This window comes from Lissotriton vulgaris, chromosome 8, assembly GCF_964263255.1.
Source record: "Lissotriton vulgaris chromosome 8, aLisVul1.2, whole genome shotgun sequence".
Taxonomy (NCBI): Eukaryota; Metazoa; Chordata; class Amphibia; order Caudata; family Salamandridae; genus Lissotriton; species Lissotriton vulgaris.
The window spans coordinates 1373943393-1373967656 of NC_141696.1; the positions used below are offsets into that span (position 1 = coordinate 1373943393).

Here is a 24264-nt window from a genome sequence, read left to right on the forward strand (position 1 = left end):
GTAGGGCTACAGAGACTCTTGGACGATTTTGGGGCATTTATGTCCTCCTTGGATCTACAGATAAATAACAAAAATATCGCACGTTATGGTTGCAGGGAAACGCCCATAAACTGTAAAGATAAGAAAGTTTCTATGCAACGGCGAAGAGATCTCCAGGGTCCCGGTTTTTACTTACTTGGGCGTCATATTTGATGAAAGGGGCACTTGGAGGCCACAATTAAATGCCAAAGGCTTAGCTGTCACCAGATCAACTTCTGCTTTACTGAGCTTTGCGAAACGACTGGGATCGCGCCCAGTAGAAGCCCTGTTGACAGTTTACAAGTCAAAAAGCCTTTCAATAGCAAAGTATGGTGCTTCCCTATGGGGTTATTTACCACAAGGCAAACTCCAGGTGGCGGAAAATAAATTCCTTAGATCCCTGTTAGTGGTCCCTCAATCAACCCCAGTACTTTCAGTGCACACAGAGCTGGGTCTTGGTTTCATCAGTGATCAGTTACAGCTGGCACCTCTGACCTGCTGGGCCAAGACCTGGCTGAATTCTGAAATTAGTCTAAACCATTCTATCCTTAAAGATTGTATGGCACTGGACAAAGTTAATAAAATCCCATGGTTGGTTTACATTAAAAACACTCTTTCTAAACTGGGGAGGCCAGAACTATACTTTGCCCCGAGTACCATCAAGAAGGGTGACGTTCTATGGATCAAGAACAATTTTTTGGGACGTGTGGGGATGGAACTGGAGGAAGTAGAGGTCCAAAAACCAGGAGTTAGATCTAATTACATACTCCAGACTACCCCTAAATTGGAACCCTATCTTAATATTGTGACCCGACCCTTCCATCGTAACCTCCTTGTGAGATTTAGACTTAATATCATCCAGTATTCCTTGGGGAACTATCCAGTTTGGGGAAATTCAGATCCATCTATCCCCTGCAGCTGTGACAATTTCTCCGAACAGACACTAATGCACTTTATTATGTTCTGTGGCCATTATGAGGAATGTAGGAAACAGGTTTTATTACCTATTTTGAGAGAAGCAGGGTTTACACAAGTCCGGCCCGCACTCCGTTACCTACAGCTCTTGAGCAGCATCAGAGTAATATTTGGGATCGCAAGTTTCTTGGTTGCTGCTACAAGTATTAAGTCTAAAAAACTGAAGCTAAATGTTCCTTGATATGTGTTAATAATTGCTATCCATTAGTTCTACAGATGAAATGCTCTATCCTATGTAAATATATGAAACTGTTCTTTTTAAATGTTCTCTTTAAATGTAATAACTTTTTTATACATGAATTGTTTTTAATATATGAATTGTCTTTTTATATATGTGATGGAATTGCTTTTATGATTTTAATTAATAGAATAAAGCTTGCCTTGACTTATTCAGAACAAAACACAGGCTAGTTGTAGGGACATGGACTGAGACGTACACAAGAAGTAAACCTATGAAAGAGTGCACGAAGACTATGCATAAGTGTACACATTTTTGGCTCTTTTCAAAATATTGGATCTAACATTGATTTTATTCCTCAATGAAGGCTCTAGCTTGTATTCTAAACAGTTTGACGACATTTTGAGCCCTAAAGACGCTCATTTAAGCATGGTCTACAGCAGGACAGAGAATTACATAGTACTCTTCAGAAAATGATATGGTAATATGAGTAACCTATTTTAATTTATTTCTTTTTAAGGTTTTATATAGAGCTGGCTAGACCCAGGGGTATCAGAGCGCTTTACAGGAGTGTGAGGAGGAATGGTACTACAAATATTTGATCAAAAACACTGCAATAAGAACCATTATACCAAAGAAAGCAGATAAATACGAGTGCTATTTACAAAAGTACTATATTAATCTAAAGGGGGCAGTGAGTAATTAGGCTAGGGTGAGTGGGTGAAAAAAAAAAAAAGAAAAGATAAAGGAGGGGGACAGAAAGAATTGGAGTTAGGAGAACAGTGGGAGGGGGGGCGCAAGGCTAGATATCGGATGTAAAGATAGAGGGAGAGGGAAATTGGGAGAGGGGAGAGATTAGCCTGAGGGAGGGGAGTAAGAGGGAGAATAAGGATAAGGACAATTACACACTTATATAGCGCACGACTACCCGTAGGCATCTCAGCGCTTGTACGAATACCATCGAGGAACGCTTCCCGGCCTTTCCCTGTGAGGAGCCCACTCCTGGGCACCCCCAAGGTGAAGTCAGGCATCCTCAGCGTTGTTGGGGCCGTTGTAGAGATTAAGCAAGCTATTGCCCAGAGGTGCAAAGTGGGGCTCATGATCAGAATAGGCACCGAGGCGAGAATTATCAGGTCCGAGGAAATTGAGCCCGAGACCCGCAGAGGCGGGAATTGAACCCTGGTCCCGGCCAGACTACTGCATCAGGGTCTGCCGCTCTAACCATTGAGCCACACTTCTCTAGAATGAGGTGTAGAGAGAATTTGAGGGTAATAGAGGGGAGCAGAGTGGGAGTCCGTGTCAGAGGTAGGTATTGTGGTCCCCAATATTTGTTTAGGAGGTACAGTTTAAGGTCTTTTTTGAAGTTGAAGAAGGAACGGTTACAGCGCAGGTCTTTAGACAGGGAATTCCAGATAGAAGGAGCATTTCAGGAGAATGAGCGAGCTTGTGTGCATTTCTTCTTTAACAGAGGGGGGACAAGAACGAGGGTGTTGGTGCTACAAGTTGGTTGGGCGCAGCCCACTTTGTGGAGTTTGTCTGAGAGGTAACGTGGGGTGTTTTGGTGAAGGGTTTTGTTCGTGATACATGCAATCTTGTAGGTGGATCTGCCTTTGATGGGTAGCCATTTGAGGGTTTTAAGGGCGGGGGAGATGTGGGCGAAACGTTTGTAGTCAGAGATAAGTCTAGCAGCTAGGTTGAGCACAGATTTGAGTGGTGCAAGGTGGACTTTGGGTGTCCATAATAGATTCGACAGGACCAGCGATTGAACAACAGATTTGGAGTAGTCAGCCGGTATGAAGGGTTTCATTTTCTTGAGATGACGGAGGGTGAAGATTGCTCTTTTGGCTGAGGTTTTTTATTTGGGAAGTAAGGGCAAGGCTATTTTCAATGGTGATGCCTAGAGATTTAACGGAGCTGGAAGTAGTGAGAGAACAGTTGAGAGCATTAAGGTCGGAGATCCAGTCTTGTATGGGAGTGGGTTGTTTTTAGGGGACAAGAGAATGATTAACTTTTTTTTTTTAAGGTTGAGTTTGAGATGATTGTGGTGGAACCAGGATTGGATCATGGTGAGTGTGTCATTGAGGTGGAGGACATCAGAGCGGGATTTAATCTTAGAGTAAACTTGAGTGTTGTCAGCATAGAGGTGGTAATTGATTCCTGCTTTTTTGAGAATGAGGGTAAGGGGTTCCACGAAGAGGTTGAAGAGAGCAGGAGAGAGAATGTATCCCTGGGGGACACCGAGGGAGAATGGTGTAGGGTTGGAAAGGCAGTAATCAATTTTGATTTGTTGGGTTCTGTGTTGGAGAAAAAAGGTGAACCAGTTGAGGACAAGGCCATTGAGGCCAAAGCGGACTTTAAGAGTGTTAAGTAAGGCAGTATGGTTAACTGTATCAAATGCAGCGGAAAGGTCTAGGAGAATGAGTAAGCAAGACTCGCCATTGTCGAGTGAGTGTTGTATGTCGTCAAGATCCTAATGCGGGCTTGTTAAGCTGCTGGAGACTTTTTAAATCCCCTATAATTTCTCACCAAATACACCTATTTACTCGCTGAGCCTGACCCTAAAATTGTGCCTGCAACAGTATTTTCGCAGGTAAGGGTCGATGTCCCTTCTGCCAAGAGGGTCCTGATGTTCTTCCAGGATTAATGGCATAGTGAATTTAAATAATCTTAGAACTTGTGGCAACTTGAACAAGTTACTGAGACATGGAGACTAACAACTACATTCCTTCTTCTATCCGGCCATCCTCGCCAACTCCCACCTCCCGTCTTTGGATTCTAGACTTTTGATCACCTTCTCATCCTCACTATTCTGGCGGAGCCTGAAACACATACATGGACAATTCCCAGTGGAACTGCTCCGACAGTTATAGGGGAGATTGGCTCTAGCACACCGCTATTGCCGTCACCTACCCAGCTGGACTTCGGACATTTGTCTCGTTTTCTTTCCCGCTGCTCTGTCCTTCCTGTGGATTACCAGCTTTTCCTGGTCTTTCTGATCCTGATTTTCGTGTTTGTTAAACCACTCCTGTATTGTATATTTATTCATTCTGTAGCTATTGTGAAACTTTTGCAACTTTTAACATGCTGTTCCCTTATGTAAAGCGCTCGGATACCTCCAGGACTAGCAAGCGCTATATAAAAATCAAATAAATGAAAAAAACAAAATAAACTACATTGAGCGTGGCAGATTCTGTGCTGCATCCTTTTCTGAAGCCAGATTGCACAGAGTCAAAGAGGTTGAAAGTGTTTATGTGATTATCCAGTTGGAGCAGGGCGCATTTTTCAAGGGCTTTGGAGAGAAGAGGGAGGTTAGAGATAGGCCGGAGGTTTTTTGGGTCGTTGGGATTTCTGGGAATGGGTGTGATTTGACCTAGTTGGAGGGAGGTAGGGACACACTCAGAGGCCAGTGAGGAGTTTATAATGGTGGTCCAGTATGGGGCAATGATATGTTTATGTCTTGAACAAGGTTAGAATGCAGTCTTTGGTGTGAGAGGATGGTTTTAGCTTAGTGATGTCACAGACTTCGTGTTCAGTAACCGGGTGAAAATTATGCCAAGAGGCATTGTTTTTTTGCTGGGGGAAATAAGGATTGGATTCCTGTGGGAAGGTAACGGAAGAGAGATAGGAAGAGACCGGGAGAGGATTTGATGGGGATGGAGGTTCAGGAGAAATGTCATAGGAAAATAGTGGGTTGGGAGAGAGGGGATTTAAGAGGAAGGATTGATCAATTTTGGTGATTTTATCAGAGAGAAGAAATTTGCTATTTCTTCGCATTTCTCAATTGAGGCCGTCAACTTTTGGTGGGCAGAGGATGTTTGGTTTTTGACGATGCTTAACAGTTCTCTAGGTCTATTTTTGGCCCTATCAAGTTGTGCACGGAAGAAGGAGGCCTTTTCGTTGACGTGTTTTTTGTAGTTGGACCTGGCATATTGGAGGAGGGCTAGATGGGAGGGGGAGGGGTGTTGCCTCCAGGTTCCTTCAGACAGTCCAAGAGAGCGTCTTTCGCTGTTGAGATCAGAGTTGAACCAGGATTTGGAAGGTATGTTTCATTGGGTTTTTAGTTTGGGAGGGGCCACTAGGTCAAGGACCTCGGTAACCGATTTATTACAGTGTTCGGCGAGGGAGTTAGCATTTTGGGAGATGGGAGTGAGCATAAGTTGGGCTTTGAGTTTAGTTTCCAGTTCGTCTGGGGGATAAGATGAAGGCTTTTGGTCAATTTCATGTGTTTGATGCTTTTTGTGTGATCGGGGGGATGGGGGGGTAGTGGTGATCGTGAAGAGGATGAGGTGATAGTCGGACCAGTCGATGGGGATGATGTTGGTAAGGGAGGCCAAATCATTATTACTGGTGATAGCATCAAGAGTGGTCCCTTTGGTGTGACTCCAGAAGATTTGTGAGGAGATTAACTGTAGGGTCTTCTATATCATTCCACTGGAGGTTGAAGTCTCCAAGGAAAAAAAATTTAGAGTTGGAAAGGGAGGATTGGGTGAAGAGGTCGAAAAGTTCCTCTCCGAAGGGAAGAGGTTCGTCAGGAGGATGGTAGATCATATGTAGGCGAATAGGTGGGGAGCCCTGGATTTTAAGTTCTGCTCTGAGGTTTTCAAAGGTGTTAGGGTCAGAGTTCCTAACAAGCGAGAGTCGAAGTTTGTTTTTAAAGAGGATGGCTAGCCCACCTCCTATTCCATCTTGTCTATATTTTCTGAGTATGGAGTCGGGGGGGAGGGGGGGGGGGGGGGGGGAGAAGAGTCAGTCAAGGATAGATGTAGAGTAGACATTAAGCCAAGTTTCCATAAGGAAGGCAATGTCAATGTCTTCGCTGAGGATGGTTTCAGCTATTTCAGTTGCATGCCGGACAGCTGAGCGGCAGTTAACCAGCATGCATGCAAGTGGTTTATGGTGGGAGGGCATGATTGGATAGCGGTGAGTTGCGTTGGGGGTCTAGGAGAGACTGGGGAGGAGGGATTCTGCTCGCCCCCAGGATCACAGGAATGGTAGAGTTTGGGGGCCGGAGGGTCTGTTGGATAGTTAGGGAGGCAAGAGTTACAAAGGTCGAGGAGGTGAGAGGGGGAGAGATGCCTCGAAGCACAGGGGGGGGGGGGGGGCTATGGGAACAGTTGCAGCGGAGGAAGTTTCTCCACTGTTGAGGCTTGGTGGTGTTTGTGAGCCAGGGTTTGGTGAGAACACATGGTTTAGGAGGATCTCAGAGGAGAGGGAGTTAAAATCTTTCCTGAGTTGAGAGAGCTTGGACGATAAGGCAAGATCTTTCCTTAGTTGAGAGAGTTCGGATGACAAGGTAAGGAGATAGCTTTCGATGTTAGAAAGAGTCTGTGTTAAAGGAGTGATAGGGATTGAGGGTGGTAGGGAGAAGAGTAGGATCCGAGTTGACCGGGGAGAGCGGTCTGTGGAGTTGGGTTGGGAGGGTGGGGGGGATGGGTGAGGGGGGGGGGGGGAGGGGTGAAATGGAGAGGCGTGCTCAGGTTGGTGGACGAAGGGAGGTCCTGGAGTCAGAAAAAAAGTGCACAGAGTCAAAATAAGTGTTCTGAGATATTAAGGGGGTATGAGGGGAAAGAACATCCTAGGGGGGGGGCAATATGGAGAGGGTGAAATTGGTGCTGGCAGTCGAATAATAGGTTCTTCGGGTGCTGGAAGGAGTTAGTGAGGTAGGGGGTGTGCCTAGTGGTAGGTGGAGAGGAGACCGAGAGAGAAAGGGTTTGGGAGGCTGAGTATGCTGTTGAGGTGTCAGGATGAGGGAGGGTTGTTAGCGATGGAGGGTAATTGGAGAATTGGGTTTGGGAGACATCATACACAGTAGAAGTGCCTGTAGGGGGAAGGGTTGGGGTCAACCTATACCTGTAATGATGGAGGGTCACGTTTTTTCCAAATAAATTCCCAACATTCTGCTTGACACATGCAGCATGAAGGTCCCTGTATAGGCCCCACCAGCTAAAATCTGCTATCTTGAACATTATTTCCATACACAGTAAGTGATAACCCACACATCCCTTGACAAATCTGCATATAGGCCCAAGCCCAAAGAACACTGCCTCATGTTACCATCTTCAATAATAAAATCCACTAGGCCCAATATTCCTAAACATGCATTTCTCTTATGCCCAACACTGCGAGGCAGCTCGGGCGACCGCAGAAACTTTCCACAGATGCAAAAGCGACCTATCTCACCCACACACAGGACCAGCTGGTACATTCGACATTTCACAAATATGGTTTGCTTAATTTTTTATTATGAAACTTTCTAAGCTTGCTCAAACGAAACCCAAGACGGCACCTTGCAATGATGACACCCGTTTCAAAATTCCGCTCTCACATATTTTCCGAGAAACTTACGCTAAAAATTTTGTTTATAAGTTGCGGTCAAGCTTTGCCGACCACCCGCCCAAACACCTGACCCACTGGGTCACCACTTCTGTGTTCTCAGGGTTTTAGCAACACCACCGTAGGCGTGCGGTCAAGCACCTACGCCAGTGTGGTTCAAATACATACGTCAATGCGGTTTAACTGCATTGAACAAGTATATAGGGCCTGCACCCCAGTCTGAGCTCAGAACTCTTCTGCAGTGCCATGCACAGTGTTGGTTCCCGGCCAGCCGTATATCTGCATTGGGGCTTCTAGGCCTGCTCTCAGGTGGTACAAACCAATCTAGATACCCTTTTTCCTTTTTGATCTCTCCATTTATTCTCGATTTACTGAATAGTTGCCACTCTTCAACCCAAAAATGCCTTCATTGAAACCGCGTTACTGAATAGTTGCCTTAATTAACCATAAATGCCTGCAGCTGCACTGTCATGTGGAAGGAAACTCCTCCTGCGTTTTCACCACGGACTCCTAAGCCTGCACAGTCATGACTGCCACTATTCATTCGTTTTTAGCGTTCCCGAGAAACAGTTAATTGAGGCCTTCTGGTTAATGCAGTTTATTGAAGGGCTGCAGATCCTCGAGGGTTCCTGCAGGCTCCCTTATTTAAATCATCCACTACTCGGGTTTCAGTCAGGATAGCCTGGTGCTTGATCTACAGGTCATGGAAATTCCTCTCCTCTCTTAGTCAATCCTGCAACTTGTCTTTAAGGCAGGACACACACGGCAAAGGTTTCTACAATGTCTTACGTTTGGTCTAAGCTTTGAGTGTAGGAGTAGTACAAAGTCCTGGTCAAATAGAGAGTACGAGCACCACCAAGTCCTGGTCAGATATGCCCAGACTTTGCTGTAAAGGTTCCTCAGACGCCAGGATGCATTCAACTTACCAGCACCAGCAGTTGAGCATTTTTCAAAAATTGGGGCAACTGGTAAGTGTGGGTGCATCCCTTGTTTAGAGCACACTTATTGATCTGCTGAAGGAGCAAACAGGAAATGCATAACACTCTTGGTGGAATCAAAGATGCAGAGATCATTGGAGAAAAAAAGGACAAAGCAGAAGGGAAAAGCAAAAATAGGCTGGTGGTCACACCTTTTCAGCAGTACATTGATTTCCATCCCACAGAGAGCTTAGGAGAAAAATTATTTCACTTTCTACAACACCACTTCACTTTAAAACAATTAATAAATAATCAATAGACAAGGTTTACAGAATTTTTTTGTGGGTATACCTGTGTAAAAATGATTTTGCAGCACACTTCAAAAAACTTACTGACAAAGTTGACGGTGATGGGTGCAAGTTTCTCTTTTCCTAAAACATCATTTAGACTCTTCTGTTTGAGTGCACGCTTCACATGGGGATTGGTAATGAGAGCAAACATTTTGGATTCTTTTACTAAAGCCTTAAAGAAATATAAGAAAAAGGTTGTCAGTATATGCATATAACATGATGGTACAATCTAAATAAACACATGGTGCTGAAACGCTCACTAGGTGACTTTTTCCTTTTGCCTCTCTTGAAGTTAGTTATAATAGAGAATGGCCAGCAAGGGATTTTATTTGTTATAAGAATTTTCAGCTCTGTTAGGACTTGTTTAAGGGCAATCAGAGTACCTAAAGCCTGAGATTAATCAGTGGCTGTTCAATTGCATTCAAGGGAAGGGTTTTCCTTCTAAGAGGAACACAGGATGTTACCACACTAACATCATATATACAGTGAATGATTAATAAAACATGAAACCAGGATTTTTGTCTGAAAATTATTTAAGTTCAAGGCAAAAGGATATAAATTTCTGTACAAAAAATGAATATTAACATTGGGTAGGGTACATACATAGATATAATCTGGATATTCAAGGTGTTGGTTACTTTTCCTTTGACATATCCAAAAATAAAGTCCAGACTGCTGAGTCACAGAAATTAAATGATTTCAACTATCAATCAGAAGAAAATCAAAAACTGACATGAAACAGAAGTAAGCAGAATTGGACTTGAAGTTAGCACAGTTTTTTTTGTGTCAAATCCGACTTCTCTTCCTTGTATTACATCCCAGGTTTTAGCTTCCTATATTTGTAGTAAAACTTTGACCAAAGTGGATAATCTATATGTAATCTGATATTTTATTGCTGTCATTTTAAAGCTTTGAGGATGGGTGAATCAAAAGTGCAGGCTCAGTTTTCATTCCATTACTTACAACGGCTGGAAATCCCTGGATGACTGCACATTTTCTGTAGCGAAATCTTAACCAGTTTGAAAACAATAATGTTAGAAAATCAGGTAAACAATTGTCCAGCCAAGAAAGCAGCGAGGTTTTGTGGTAAACAGATTCAGAGAAGGACCAATATATACGTGGAAGCAATTTACTATTGTTGGATCACTGAAAATCACAAGTTTGGGAAATCATGGTGATGGGTTTAAAACACGTTACATTACTTAAAAAGAACCCCAAGCTCGGGTGAAAGAAGACAGAGGATAACAAGAAACTAAAAAAAAAAAAGATAAGATACGTTGTCCATGGTTCCAGAAATTAGTAGAAATTATTTTGTCTGCATTACAACCATCACACAAGCTGAATGAACTAAAGAGTATTCATAACGATTTAGCTACTCACCGATACTCTGGTGAGATCTTTCTCCACTTGGTCCAGTTTCTTTTCTTTTGAAGCAGCAGAATAAAGAGCAGTTGCATAGCGACCTTCCAGGCCAAACACGGAGATTGGAGGCTGTGTAGAAGGAACAAACAGTTGGAATAGAAAAAGGCATAATAAAAATACAAGTCCCAACAGCCTGCATCAGCAGTGATCTGCACAATCCGTAATATATTGTTCTCCCCATAAATAAACTTTATTTTTTATTCATCAAAGACTAAGAAGAAACATTGACAAAGCCAACAGGTCTCGGAAATGCAAGCTATTGGCTTTGTCAAAGTTTTTTGCTATGTTGCTGTGCTCACTGCCCTTTTTTCAAATTGCTGGCTGGAGACATTTTGGAGGGTGTAGATGGCTTCTGCCTCGGCCCTCACCAGCAATAAAATAAAAAGAGCTAGAAGCAGACAGTGCTGGCAGCGTCATAGTGCTCACCCAAAAAAACAAAAAAAAAAAAACTTTTGTCATTGACAAAGCCAGTAGCTTACAATGCCAGTGTCTCAATCTAGTTCTCATGAAAAGCGCATTAATGCCTTGGGCCCGATTTCACACAACATAAAAAAAAAGCAGCAGACAAGGGGATTGGGAGGAGAGGAGAAGCAGGATGGGAGATGCCTACAAACACATGCACTCTTATGGAATGCCTGTTCAAAAAGAAACAAGCATTTACAATGCAATGGTTTCGCTTTTGGAAAAGTTAGAGCTATTGGCATTGCTCATGACATTTCTTTTTTTTTTTTTTACTTATAAATAAATGGCATTGTTATTTACATTGCCAACAGCTCTCTCAGCCCACACAGCTCTCTCAGCCCACACAGCCCTCAATTTTCCAAACTAATGTGTTAATATTAGAGGTCTAATAGGACCCCTATTGTGTCATGCCAAGATATGATTCATTCTGCTGTAGATCAATATACAATAAGAACCTGTGGAAAATATAATGCTGTTACTTGTAAGCATGCTGTATGTTGAGCGTGCAATGATGGTGAACGTTGTGTACTTGTGTTTGGTGCCCTTTTGTAACATGCTCACACCACTTTGCCCTTGTAACACAAGGTTTGCTACCTCTCACATGTTTTTACCTTTGATACTTGCACAAGTGCCACCTTTGCCTACATTACGCTTGTTCTTGTGCCTGAGTGTCTAGCACCTACTGTTATACCTCAAATTATACTTTGTTTTCTAAAGAAACTAATCCTTTTCATGAAAACAGAATTTATGTAACAAGAAAGACATTTATAACAGGAGGAGCAGCAACACACCAGGCGTTGTTCCACACGTACGTGGCAGGGGTAAAGCATGAGCGCAGCCATGCAAGCGCCTTACACACACTTGCACGCTCCCCTCGCACACAGAGTGCAGATAAGGTCTTTAGCACTGCACGCTTCCCTCGCACACAGGGTGCGGATAAGGTCACACTCAGTGCAGGTAAGGCCGGCAGCGCTGCACACTTCACTTGCACACACAGTGCAGGTCGGGCCTGCAGCGCTGCACACTACACTTGCACACACAGTGCAGGTCCGGCCTGCAGCGCTGCACACTGCAGTTGCACACACAGTGCAGGTCCGGCCTGCAGCTCTGCACACTGCAGTTGCACACACAGTGCAGGTCCGGCCTGCAGCGCTGCACACTACACTTGCACACACAGTGCAGGTCCGGCCTGCAGCGCTGCACACTGCACTTGCACACACAGTGCAGGTCGGGTCAGCAGCACTGCACACTTTCTTCACACAGAACAATTGCTCCACAGAACTGCAACCTTCCAGCACACACCTGCATGTACAACAAAAGCGTTGCGGTGCAAGAAAAGTTACAGAGCAAGCTTCCTTAAACATAACTTGGGTTGCAGTTGCAGCAATACAACCCTAACATGCAGCCTTATACAACAGAGTGACCTGAAGTACCAACCACCCACCTACTAAATAGAGGTTGGGCGAGGACACTCTGGTAACAGAGACAGGCTGGCATAATACAAACCAGATCTTCAATTAAACCCGCACCTGAGAGGGTGCCAAGTGGCCCCGGGTGACATCAACAGACATCATTTTCTTTGAGCTCATATATGCATATGAAACGGTAATAAATGGTGCACTACAAGTCCCAGAATACATTACGCGATGCAATGCATCCTGGTCAACACCCACCCACTTGCCTGTAACTTCTGCATCGCAAATATCAACCTACTTTGTCAAATGGAGGATCAAAGATGGATGGATTGGACTAGAGGTGGGTTAAAAGCTGAGGTTTGTGCCAGGGGCACAACTGAAGCGCCATGATAGGCTGTGCCCTCACAGGGCTGGGGCTGGGCTGACCCGTGCCAGGAGGTCTCGGCGGAGGGTGAGGGGCAAACTGTTTAAAACTTTCTCCCTCTTTAAACCTCTCTCACTCAAGTCAACGTAAAAACCCAACCTCGCGGTTTTACGTTGTAAAACATTTCAGCCACAATACCCACCGCATATTCTAGGCACAGGTGCACACCCCCGCCCCTCATCTACGTCCTTGGACCCTACTGTGTCCTCCGCCGGTGCCGCGGGCGGTCCCATTCCGGGGGCAGGGGGGTCAGAGCGTAGGCAGGCCGGGCAGTTCTTCACCCTGGGAGCGGCTATGCCCCCGCCCGCAGCGGCGAATCCACATCACATCCCCGGGACGGCCGACGAGAGGCGACCGTAACTCAGAGCAGGGTCCTGGAGCCGCCCACAATCACACAGGAGGCTGGAGCCGCCCACAGCCTGCGCAGGAGCTCGGGAAACACAGCCACAGTCCAAAGGTGCCCGCACCGCTGAGGCAACAGCCAGCGAAGTGAGCTGGAGGAGAGGAGGCGCCTGCGAGCATCACTGCCCAGGGCCAGCGGGAGGGGGCTCTGGAAGGGGGAGGGGGCGCACCAGCAAGTGCAAGGAGCCTGCGCCCGCACGAGACAGGCGGGAGAAATAAAGAGGCTGTATATGCATATCAAAGAGTTAGGACTTGGAGATAAGAGATTATCACTCGTGCAAATAGAGGGTGGGAAAACAGGAGGGGCCATATAGCGCCATGGCAGTGACAGAGATAGGGCGGCACTATGCTGTCACGAGAGAGGTAGGAGAGGAGAGGCAGCGAGATGCTACACACGCTCACGATAGAAACAGCAAGATACAAGGCCCTACGTACATGAGCAAGAAGAACGAAGAAAACAGCAAAAATCAGACGTATACCATTTAGAAGGGGCAAGGGGTAGCAACCGCTAATCCTCGTGTGCCTAATTAAAACTTACTATCGCTGTGATTTAACTAATGTAGCCAATGATCATTTTAAAGTTACAAATGAGTCTTTGCTAGTTTTAGTATCAGGTTAGCATTTATTGCAGCCTCAAATGTGTCACACGTACTGATTACAAACAATGGCTCAATTACAAACAATGGCACCATTACAAACAAACGCACAATTATTTGCGATTCTGGTTAATGCGGTAAAAATCACACGGAAGGTCTTGATCTGATGCCTCTACTGGGCGAAGTTTGTCACTTCTGCAACCCCTGTGACTTTAGTCAGTTTCGCGCTCGGGAGGCGAGGCGCACGTCCGTGATGCTTTGGCGAGCGAGCGCACAGCCCCCCAGCGCTTCCTCTCTTCAGCCGGTGTCAATACCGGGTGCAGGGTGGAAGGCGATCTCCCCCAGCTTCTGGGCCGAAGACTCACCCTCGCAGGCACGGCCCCCGTCGCAGCTCCCACTGGCCTCCGCTGACGTCGAGGGTTCCCCCGGAGTCAGCCACTCACAGCGCGGCTCCCGGGGCAGATCCTGATGACGCGGCGAGGCTCCAACCAACGGCGGCGCAGCTCACGGGGACAGGCCCACTGCAGCGGCCAATCAGAGCGCGCCTCTGCCGACGAGCCTCCGAAAAGCCACCAATGCGGTCGCAGCCCCTTCGTGCCTCGGCCAAGGTGCCGAGCAGCTGCCGGTTGACCCCCGGGCGGGACGGGATACCACAATTTGTGAGGACACGGGGGGGGGGGGGGGGGGTTGGGAGAGGACGAGGGGGGCGGGCGGGAGAGGACGAGGGGGGCGGGAAAGGACACGGACGTCGGGAGGGAGGCGGGAAACGTGGGGACGGCGGGAGGAGAGACACAAGGCAGGACAGCAGCAAGCACGGCCCGGCCGGAGGAGACTCGGGGGCGTTCCCGGCGTCGGCAAAAGCCAAAGAATCTCGGGAACGCCCCCGTGTCTGGTCCGGCATTGATGGACAGGCCCCTCGTCCAATGGCTAGGCTCCATTTATGGAGCTAGCCAATGGGACGGGGGGGGCGTGTTCCAGAGTGCTTACTGTACTCAATAGATTTCTCTGGAGGAGGAGCCTAACGGCTCCGTCCCCCAGCGAAACCTAACAAGCAGTGGGAGGACACTAACTTGGAAAGGAAGCAGTACTTAGGGCATGCTCCACAAGAGAGCCAGACACACAAAGAGGGAGTGAAGCTGGCAAGTGCTGACCAAACGAAAGCAAGCAAATTAGAGGGACGATGAAGCCAACCAATGATAAGCAATGGGCGGGCTCTACGCGCCCTATAAGCTAACAAAATGTCTCCATGTGGAAGCATACGAGCTCAGGACTAACCTAAAAATAAGTATTGGAGAAAATGCAAGCTGTTGAAGTGAATTACCAAATAGTAATTTAAAGCAAACATTAGGCACACAAACAATGTATATATAGGATATATTTGGGTACAATTGAGAATCTCAAGTAGTTCAGCATGTCTTCCGAGCTGTAAACTTTAGACTAGTAAACACTTTCACTAACATGCCTAGTGTGTGCCTCTTACTACCAACCTGATTAAAACTCTACTTCTAACACAAAACTTCAAAGAGGCAAAACATCTACTTACTATAGGGTACACCTTGTCCAAATGCTTAAATATACATCCTTGCCAACCTCAGTCTTACTTACCTACATAGGTAAGAAGTACCAGAGTCTACCCGAATGATTGATAATTATTCGTAACACTAACTGTATTTCTTAAGGAGTTCAGCAAACTAAGATATAGCTTGGAAAATAATAAATGTCGATTTAGGCACATGCGTGTCTTTTACTGAATAAAGAGATGTGTAGAAAAACATGTATTTAAGTAAAAATGTAAGCCCAAACTTTCACAGCTATAAGTGGAACCGAACAATTGTGGTTAAAAAATTAAGTTTTTTCTTTTCTTCAAATAAATGCTTCACATTCTACAGAATGGTGTGTGATTAAAACAAGATTAAGGAAGCCATGATTAAGCAATCTCAACTCAGTCATACCTACAATTTATAATTCCTATCTGGATTGGAAGAAAAATTAAACATTACAATTTTTACCATCTTAAGGTCCCTTCATGCTGTGATGTGTACTATCCTGCTATGTATATTCTTGACATTCAAAGGTTTTGCATTTGAGGATGGACATGGATGGAAACGGTTTACTTATGGATGTGTGCGGGTCAGTGAGGTTGGAAAACTAGTAATATCCCAGGAGAAATGCAAACTCACAAATAGTTGAACAAGTTTTAAAGCATCTAAGCGTGCCTCACAATAGATACGATTTATTCACATAACTTTTTGCAGTGCTTTGGGTTGATATACAGCAAGCATCGAAACTACCACCAAGCACTGCATACAAATTTAAGGGAAGGACTTTTAACTGGCTCTAGGATTTAGAACAAGAATAACTTAGTTTAAAAAAACAAGGCACTATTATTCAAATTAAGAAGAATTTAGATCTTGATACCGGTAATAAAAATTGAATGGACGGGGTCCTTTCACTGCAACGAACACTACAACTAATATATTCTTCTAGAAAAAGGCTTCTCAGTTACTTTGAGGCCCCTTACAATGTGGAATCAAGGTGCAAGCAGAAGGGGGGGGGGGGTGAGGGGGGGGACACGCTAGACGGTGCACGGCAAGATGGCCGCACCCGTGTGAGGCTCTGCCTGGCTGAGCTGAAATCCGCCAATTATCTGCCATTAATCCTCGCCATCTGAAGCCCCAAGGGGGTGCATCGAACGGAAAACAGTCCCCTGAGCAGTTTACTGGGTTTACTTTGTCGCTTTTTGCCTGCTGAAGCAGAAGAATTGGCAGTAGCGTTCCTGACTGAGTAATGGCAGCGCCTGCGAGGCCGTAAGCTTGGAGGCCTCCTTGCCCTGCATAGAGTCGGCGGCAGCACGGTCGGTGCTAGAGACTCCGCCGGCGCCCCGGTTCAGGTCGCAGCTGACTGCCACTCTGGGACTGCTGCGGCAGGCCTTGTATCCTCTTTGAGCCCCGACGTTGTGTGGCGTGAGGCCCCCTGAAGACTGAGTGGCGGCGCGGAGGTTCACGGTGGAAGGCGGAAGTCGGGCCCCTGGTGCAGGCGGTGGCGAGTGGGGACGCGGCGTGTGCTGGGCTTGCGTCCGTGGAGGCTGGGGTGCGTGAGCTGCTGCGGTAGGAAGGCTGGGACGGGCCGCTGCTATCCTGCTTCGTGGACGGCCGGTGCTGCTCTCTCAGCCGCCCTTTTACAAAGCGACTGTCTCGTGGGATCACCAGCGGAGGTGCGGCTGCCCTGGACTGCGCCAGACATACCAGACCATAGTGAGATCCTAGCTCTGTGCTCTCAGCTTGGGATACCGCCATTGCCTGATTTACAATACTGTTCCCTGGGGTCTGTAAAGGAGGCCCTGCATCATTTCTGTACATTGGCTAAATTGCAGGATCTGCGTGGTGACTATCTAGATCCCACTGCTGTGTACAACATAGGGGCCTGGTAGTATCTACTGCAAAGGCCTGGGGCTTGTTTTGTGGCTTTACCCTGTGCCTAGAGGGCATTGTCCCTTTCGTGTGTAACAAGGAGATCCCCACTGCCATCATCATGGGTAGGATGAATAAATTGCAGCCGCAACTAACGTTTGAGGCGCACAAGACTCCTTAACCCTCCCGGAGAGCTGCCTCGGAGGCAGACGCTCCAGCGGTGGAGCAACCCACTCTGGAGGCCACACTTCTTGCCATGCAACGCAGTCTCCAGTCTATACAGGGCACAATGGCGGCCGTCAATCACTGTCTTGATCACATGTCCTCCCAGTTAGAGAAACAAAATGCCCGCATGGGGAGGTTGAGCAAAGGGTCTCTGCCGCGGAGAATGGGCTGAGCAAGGTCTCAGGGAGAACTCTGGATATGGAAAAGGTCCTCTCCCTTATTCAAGCAAAGAATGAGGATTTGGAGGCCCGTTCTCTGTTGGAGAATATTCGCATCACTGGGCTGACAGAGTCCATGAATGTGGGGAAAATGGAGACATTTATTGAAAAACTAACCACTGATATTTTTGGTACTGTTCACCTGTCGCCTAGGTTTATTATTCAACGCGCCCATTGCTCCCTCGCTGCCAAACCGGTCCCGGGTGCCCCGCCACGCCCAGTACTTGCTCGGGCGCTTAACAATAGGGATCGAGCATGGCCAGAGAGAAGAGGACCATTGAACATCAGGGGAACGTTTTAGCATGTTTCCCAGATGTAAACGTGGCGTTCCAGACGGCGCGCAGAGTTTGGCGCAGTCAAAAAATGTTACCAGCTGAGGGGGTCCTGTATGCAATGTTGTCCCCAGCCCGCTTGAAGATAGGTTCCAACAGTGCCTACAAAATTTTCACCACACCTAAGGCCGCAAAGATACATGCTAAACAATTGAAGAAGAGACGGCGAGAATCCCAAGCATCGTCCAAAACAGACGATTGATGTGGGCAGTGGGACAGTTAGATATTTACTGTTTGATGTTTTATGTATAGGGCCTGGGGCGACAGTTCTTTTTCATGTGCAACTATGCAACTTACAGATGAGTGCTATTTTTCTTCTTGCGGGTTGTGGAACGTTACTAGGCTGTATACTGACACCCTCTGGGCTTCTGGCATGATTGCATAGATTTGGACTCTAGGCACAGCAATCGCTTTGCTTAGCCACCTCCTACCAGATAGGAGGACAGTTGTTCTCAACGCCCCCCAATGGGTGTACCCGGCATATACACTTTACTCTTTATTCTTAGTTGGGGTAAGGGTGTTCAGGGATGGGATGGCTTTAGTGTGCTGGGGGTGCTGAAGTGGGAGGGGGGCTGTGGGGGAGAGCTGGGGGGCTCTGATGGGATGGCAAAACCGAAATGTGAGCATGCTATATTCTTCCGTCTTTGTTTTCCTACTATGTATGGTTCTTTTTGGCCTGACCTGCATGTCCTTAAAAAAAATGTCAATTCCATCCACCGACGTCGGCCTACACATATGAATAATATTATTAGATTCCTCACCTGGAATGTGCGAGGGCTCAACTCCCCAAAAAAGATTAGGTCAGTCTTCGCCTATTTAGATCGTATAGGAGTGCATGTGGCTTTGCTGCAAGAGACCCACCTTACTGTTGAATCAGCCAAGAAGCTGGGAACACGCTGGGCAGGTGTCAAGGTTGCGTCCTCCTATTCTTCCTACTCTAGAGGGGTACTGCTCCTTATTAAGAAAGGTATTCCGTTTACAGTGATTTGAGAGGAGACGGATGAGAAGGGACGAGTGGCGCTTCTGCATGGATGCTTGGGGGGTATGAGCATACTGTTGGTAAATGTATATGGTCCAAACACAGACGACATAGGCAGGGAACCTATATGATGTATGGAGGTGTGGGCATCATGAGAGTCGGGAGAGTACGTTTATTTCCATGGGTCCTGGTCCCGAATATATTTCTGGCTGCTCTCCGAGATTGCCTCCACTTGGGTGACGGGGGTGAAGCATGAAGCACAAACTATCGGATCACTCTCCGGTAACTTTGGACCTGCAAGTCCCCACATGTGACTGTCCACCTTTCTTGTGGAGTATACAACCCACAGAACTAGCTGATCCAGTTTTTAAACAGACCGTTACCGAGGCCATTGGGAATTTCTTTATGGAAAATGAGGGCACTGTCAACAGTGCAGGAGAGCTTTGGGCAGCCTTTTATGTTACTATCAGAGGGGTGTGTATCGGGGCCCAGGTGGGAGTGTTGCGGGATATCCGGGGCTGCATTAACAAGCTGGCCTCCGATATCTCCGCATTCGAATGAGAGTATGAGATCAACCCTTCATCTGCTACACTGGCAGCCATACGAACACTAGACATGGAGTACAATGAAACAGTGGATCAGGAGTTGCTCCACTGTGCTCGCCGCAAGACGGCTCGCTATTATGGGGAGGGGGGACGCTAGAGTCGATCCCTGGCACAAAAGTTGGCTGCTCCGAGAACCCAGGAGCACATTGAGGAAATGTAAGACAAGGACGGGGTCACTCACTACTCCACCCCAGAGATTATACAATTTTACACCCAGCTATATGCCGCTAAGAATGCTATGTCACCTGAGGAGATTGGCACATATTTGGATGATGTGGCATTAGGTTGGCTTTCTAACACGCACTGGGAATATCTAGTGCTGCCATTCGATGAAGAAGATAAGATGGCCATAATGTTGCTGCCGACCTGTAAGGCAGCTGGAATGTATGGCCTGCCTAGTGAATTCTATAAGGCGTACACGTCGGAACTGGCCCCCCGGTTGTTGGAAGTATTTGCGGAAGCTTATGACACGGGAAAGCTGCCACCCTCTCTCAAGAAGGCCTTATTGGTGACTATGTTGAAAAGGGATAAACCTCCAAATAAATGTGAATCGTTCAGGCCACTCAATATTGATGCAAAAATTCTTGCGAAAATGATTACAACCAGGCTGCAACCGTTAGTCCCCCTATTGGTCCTCCCGACCAGTCCGGATTCGTCACGGCGCGTTCCACTACACAATCTTCTAACTATCTTTTCCACTTTACACTACTTTGACCCTAATTTTAAAGCTGTTGCTGTGCTGCTCGACGCGGCAAAAGATTTTGGTTCCCTGCAATAGCCGTACACGTTCACTGCCCTGAACCGGATGGGCTTTCATCCTTTTTAGGTCGAGGGACTGTAGGCTTGGCCGTAGGCCAAGACCGGAAGTCCGGAGAATTATTGTTACTTAGAGTGGCTGCTCTATCCCGCCTCTCTTTTAGTCTCTCCTCCATTGGCTGGCTTCCTAAACGGAGGCCAGCCATTGGAGGAGAGAGCCATCCCTCCAAATAAGCTCAGTCTCTCGGATTCAGGGGCATATATTTTGCTGTTCTTTCGCCAGCGACGTCATCCGTCACTCAAAACAACAAATACACGCCCCCAAATCCGAAAATGTTTCGAGCTTTGCGGCCGCCATTTTGCTGTTTGTTAAAGATGAGGTAGGTCGCCTGCTCCCGCTGTCATCGTTCCCGCCCCCTCCCGCTGTTCGCTGCTCCCGCTGTCCTCGTTACGGCTCGTAGTTGACACGGACGTTCGGCGCTTTGAAACCCGAAGGTACGCCACCCACGCTAGAAGCGTAGGAGATTGCACTGTGCCCCTGTACGCCGCGAACATACACCTGAAGTGTACGCCTTGTTTCAAGTATGTTGTCTCCTTGTTTTCTGCTTCTTTTCGGGTTTGGCTCTGACAGAATCCCTTTCACATCATCATTAGCGCAATGAGAACGGGTGTATAGTTCGCTTTAATTGCTAGGAAACGACAGCCAGCCTGGTATGCAATTTCTTCCGTCGGGGTTACGTCCAGGGCTTCTTAAGAGACGGCGGAATCACTTTAACCCTTTCGCTGCTGATGACGAGCTCAGCTCGTCATCACCCACGGGTGTCGTGTGCTGATGACGAGCTGAGCTCGTCATAGCCCCAGCAAAAGTGCAAAATCCAGCATACGGGAAAAATCATGGCAGCAGCCATGTGGTTAAAGTTGTAACGAATAAGTTACAGGCAAAGATGTTGATGCTGCCACCGGCACAGGACTAGCCTCGGGGCCTAACAACTTGCCGCGCGGCTATAATGGTGCAGGACGTGTCCGCTGGGGCTGATGGGAGCGAAGCTGGGTGTACATTGGGGGAAGGCTTTCATGCACCACCGGCCTCGCTGCCGGCCCAGGCGGAAGTCCGTGATGGTGTCTGGACAGTGTGTCTCTCTCCCTAAATGATAATTTCAATTTGGAGGATGGGCGGGGCCTGCAGTAAGCGCTACACATCCCTTCTTAACAGTGCCCGAAGTGAATAAACCAAAGTAAGGGAACGCTGATCCGGAGTAGTTGGGGGGGCGAGATCAGCGAGTGTGGGGGACGGGATCAAAAAAGATGGACGTCAGGGTCAGAAATATGGCTAAACAGAATTAAATGTCCTCTATTAGGGTAGCCTTTCACTTACAGGTAACAATTTACAAGTAACAATCAAAAAACCCTCCCTCCTTGAGCCCCACTTCCGAACTGACAGCCCCCGCAAAACCCCCGCCCGCCGGCTGCCCTGCTCATCCCCCCACCCGCTCTCTCCTTCATGGACCGCACTGCAACCCCCCCAGTATCCCCCCCACCCCCACCTCCCTCCAGTGGGTGAAGAGCGGAGCGCGAGGCACACGTGCGTGAAGGCGACAACAGCAGAGGAGGAGGGAACGTGGAAGGATGCTTTGTATTCTGCTCCCTGTGTTTTGGTCGTCAATGCGACACATACAGCACCTTTCTGGGATTCGCCCTTCAGCTGTCCCATTTATGTGTGTGTGTTATTACAGGTAGCGCTATGTGCTGATTTAGGCGACTTCAGAGCACCATCTAAGGGCCCATGGAAGTGTACTCTTGCCTTTTGTCCCTAAAATGCACTGAAAAGACGAGAGAAACACTTTCTCGACGAATATTTACACTTGGGCAGGAGGGTCACCCCGCGGCACAAAACTACATGAAATCCGCATCCGTTCCTCGGAGTGGACCACCTTCGAGCGCCTCGAAGACTTCCCTCCGCTGGCACGTGGCTGTGCATCCGCCTCCAAAAGTTTACCACATCAGGAAGGCGAACGCCGGGAATAACAGATGATGAAGGCGAGATGCCCATTATTCTAAATTGTGCTAAAGTGTGTCAAGCACATTTTTGTTCATGTTTGCAAGTGAACGCCACACCCAATGAGAAGAGTAGTCCTTCTAACTCAATAAAAATGTCAAATAAAGCCCTAAAATTAACTGGAGCGCGTGTTCGACTTCATTCAATATAATAATTAATAAGATGTACAATTAAAGTGATAATGTTATCACAACCTTTTATTTTCCATTAATTTAAAAAAGATTCTAAATGATTTTTTTTGTATTTTTTTTTTGCAGTGGCACTGGTTTGTAAGGGATGTCTTGGTTAATTCCTTTTCGTATTCTGGGAATAAATGTTTCCAATTGATATTTATATATAGTATTCAAGCCTCGCTTTGCATTTATTCTTTCCCCTTCTTTCGTTTGTTTTTTTACTTCTTTCTTGTGTTCGTTGAATTAAATAAATTCAATACCGACCTGCATTAAAAATGTATTGGGGCCAATGCTGCAAATAGTATTCTTTCATCCCCAGTCTCTGCCATTGTCAGCCCTTCTAATAGGATCACCCAGACAAACTTCTTTCCATGGTCATAACAAACGTTCAATGAAATATCCCCTGATAACAGGCTCATCAGAGGTAAAAGATGGTAGGAAACACGGTCAGCTTTTGTTTTATTAGACTTGTAACGACCGGGAACCTGCGTCTGCCACCCAGCAACAACCCAATGAAAAATAAAAAGCATTTCCTGATATGCAGCTTCGAACGCAGAAGTACAGTACCCTCGGCGATTTTCTCTTAGACATGTTCGTTTACATGAATAAATCCATTCACACATGCGTTGCACTCATCAACTTTACACTATTCAAGTAAAATATTCTCCCACGATTTTGCATTGAATCTCGTCTCTTCGAGTTTTTGCTTTCTTTGCATCACTGATGCTCTTGGATATCTTTTAGTATTCAAATGTCTCTTCTCCTGTCATTTTTCTCTGCTTTCTTTCTCTCTTTCTTCGTCTCCCTCCACACTGGATCTTCTTTATCAATTTCCTCCTGCCCGCGACACCCCATCATTTCTTGCTGTCATGTCTACTGCCTCTTTCCACACTGCTCTCTGTGATATATTTCTTCTCTTACCCGTGTTGGGGGCACGGTGCGGGAAATGAAGCACAGGGAGGCAGCCTCGTGGCGCTGCCTGCAGCTGGAGAACCAGAAGGCTGGTTAGTAACAGTACCTTGGTCTTGTGTTGTGAGATGCTGTTTTGGGCACTCTCTAACTCCCCCCACCCTCCCCCCCTTACCCGCCGCCCCTTGCTCATCCACACATCTGGACAGGCAGAGGGTGCCATTGGGTCTATTGACATTCCACACATCATATGCCTACAGCCACGAGGCCTGTACAGACAACTCCTCCCCCTGAGCCCAGTGACCCAGAGCATCTACAATACTAACCCCACATACACCGACAGTCCACATGTACCCGGGCACTGTCGGCATGCCAAAAGCCAAGCATTACACGTGACACTACGCATTTTAGTACACTGTGCCATACCAGCAAGCAGAAGAAAATGTCCTGGAGTTGGCAAGTGTTGGTCTGTGAGAATTAAGGATCGCCATCCGCAGGACTTTAGCTCCTCTCTGGCATAGAGTCTCTTCCCACCTTCCCTTGTTTTAAGAAAAAGAGTGCATGATACTGGAAAAAAGAGGTATGGGCCATACTGGGAGGGAGGAGGAAGAGACAGACACTGGCACTTGGGAAGGGTAAGAAAGATGCACGTCGGAGGAGAGGAAATTACAACAAAGTATGGGAAGTTGAAGCGCCATCTGGAAATGTTAGGAGACAGAACAGCACTGAGAAAGAGTGAGACACAAATTAGGAGTGAGGTGGGAGGAAAGACGTAAGAAAATGGGCACTATTAGTTTCATCTCTATACAGTGTGTCTTTAGTGAGATGCTGGAGCAATGAGGGAGTGTGAGAATAAGAGAGGGACTAGACATGAGAGAGGGACTAGACATGAAGGAGGGAATAGAAACCACGAAGAGAGGTGGAACAAAACAATAATACAACTGAGAAACGACAAAGCACATGGTGCAAGGAAGCAGAATCTTCCAGGAGAAAGGTGCAACTATCCATGAAAACCAAGTAACTTTAAGCAGAACTGGCGGCATGTGCTTTAGACCTTTGTTTTGAAGGGGTTGCATTCCTTATTAATATCAGAGTCTCTTTCAACTGGA

The 24264-nt window shown here is 46.9% G+C and overlaps 1 protein-coding gene across 2 annotated transcripts in view; it reads right to left on the bottom strand.

Annotated features, from left to right (window-relative positions):
- Nucleotides 1-24264, bottom strand: part of ATP5PO (ATP synthase peripheral stalk subunit OSCP) — a 76847-nt gene that overhangs the window by 23630 nt on the left and 28953 nt on the right. For both annotated transcript variants that reach the window (XM_086935351.1, XM_086935352.1), the window contains exons 3-4: nucleotides 10152-10262; nucleotides 8814-8943 (exon numbers count right to left, since the gene is read on the bottom strand). In XM_086935351.1, coding sequence (XP_086791477.1) covers nucleotides 8814-8943; nucleotides 10152-10262 — 241 coding nt within the window. The remainder of the gene's footprint in view (nucleotides 1-8813; nucleotides 8944-10151; nucleotides 10263-24264) is intronic.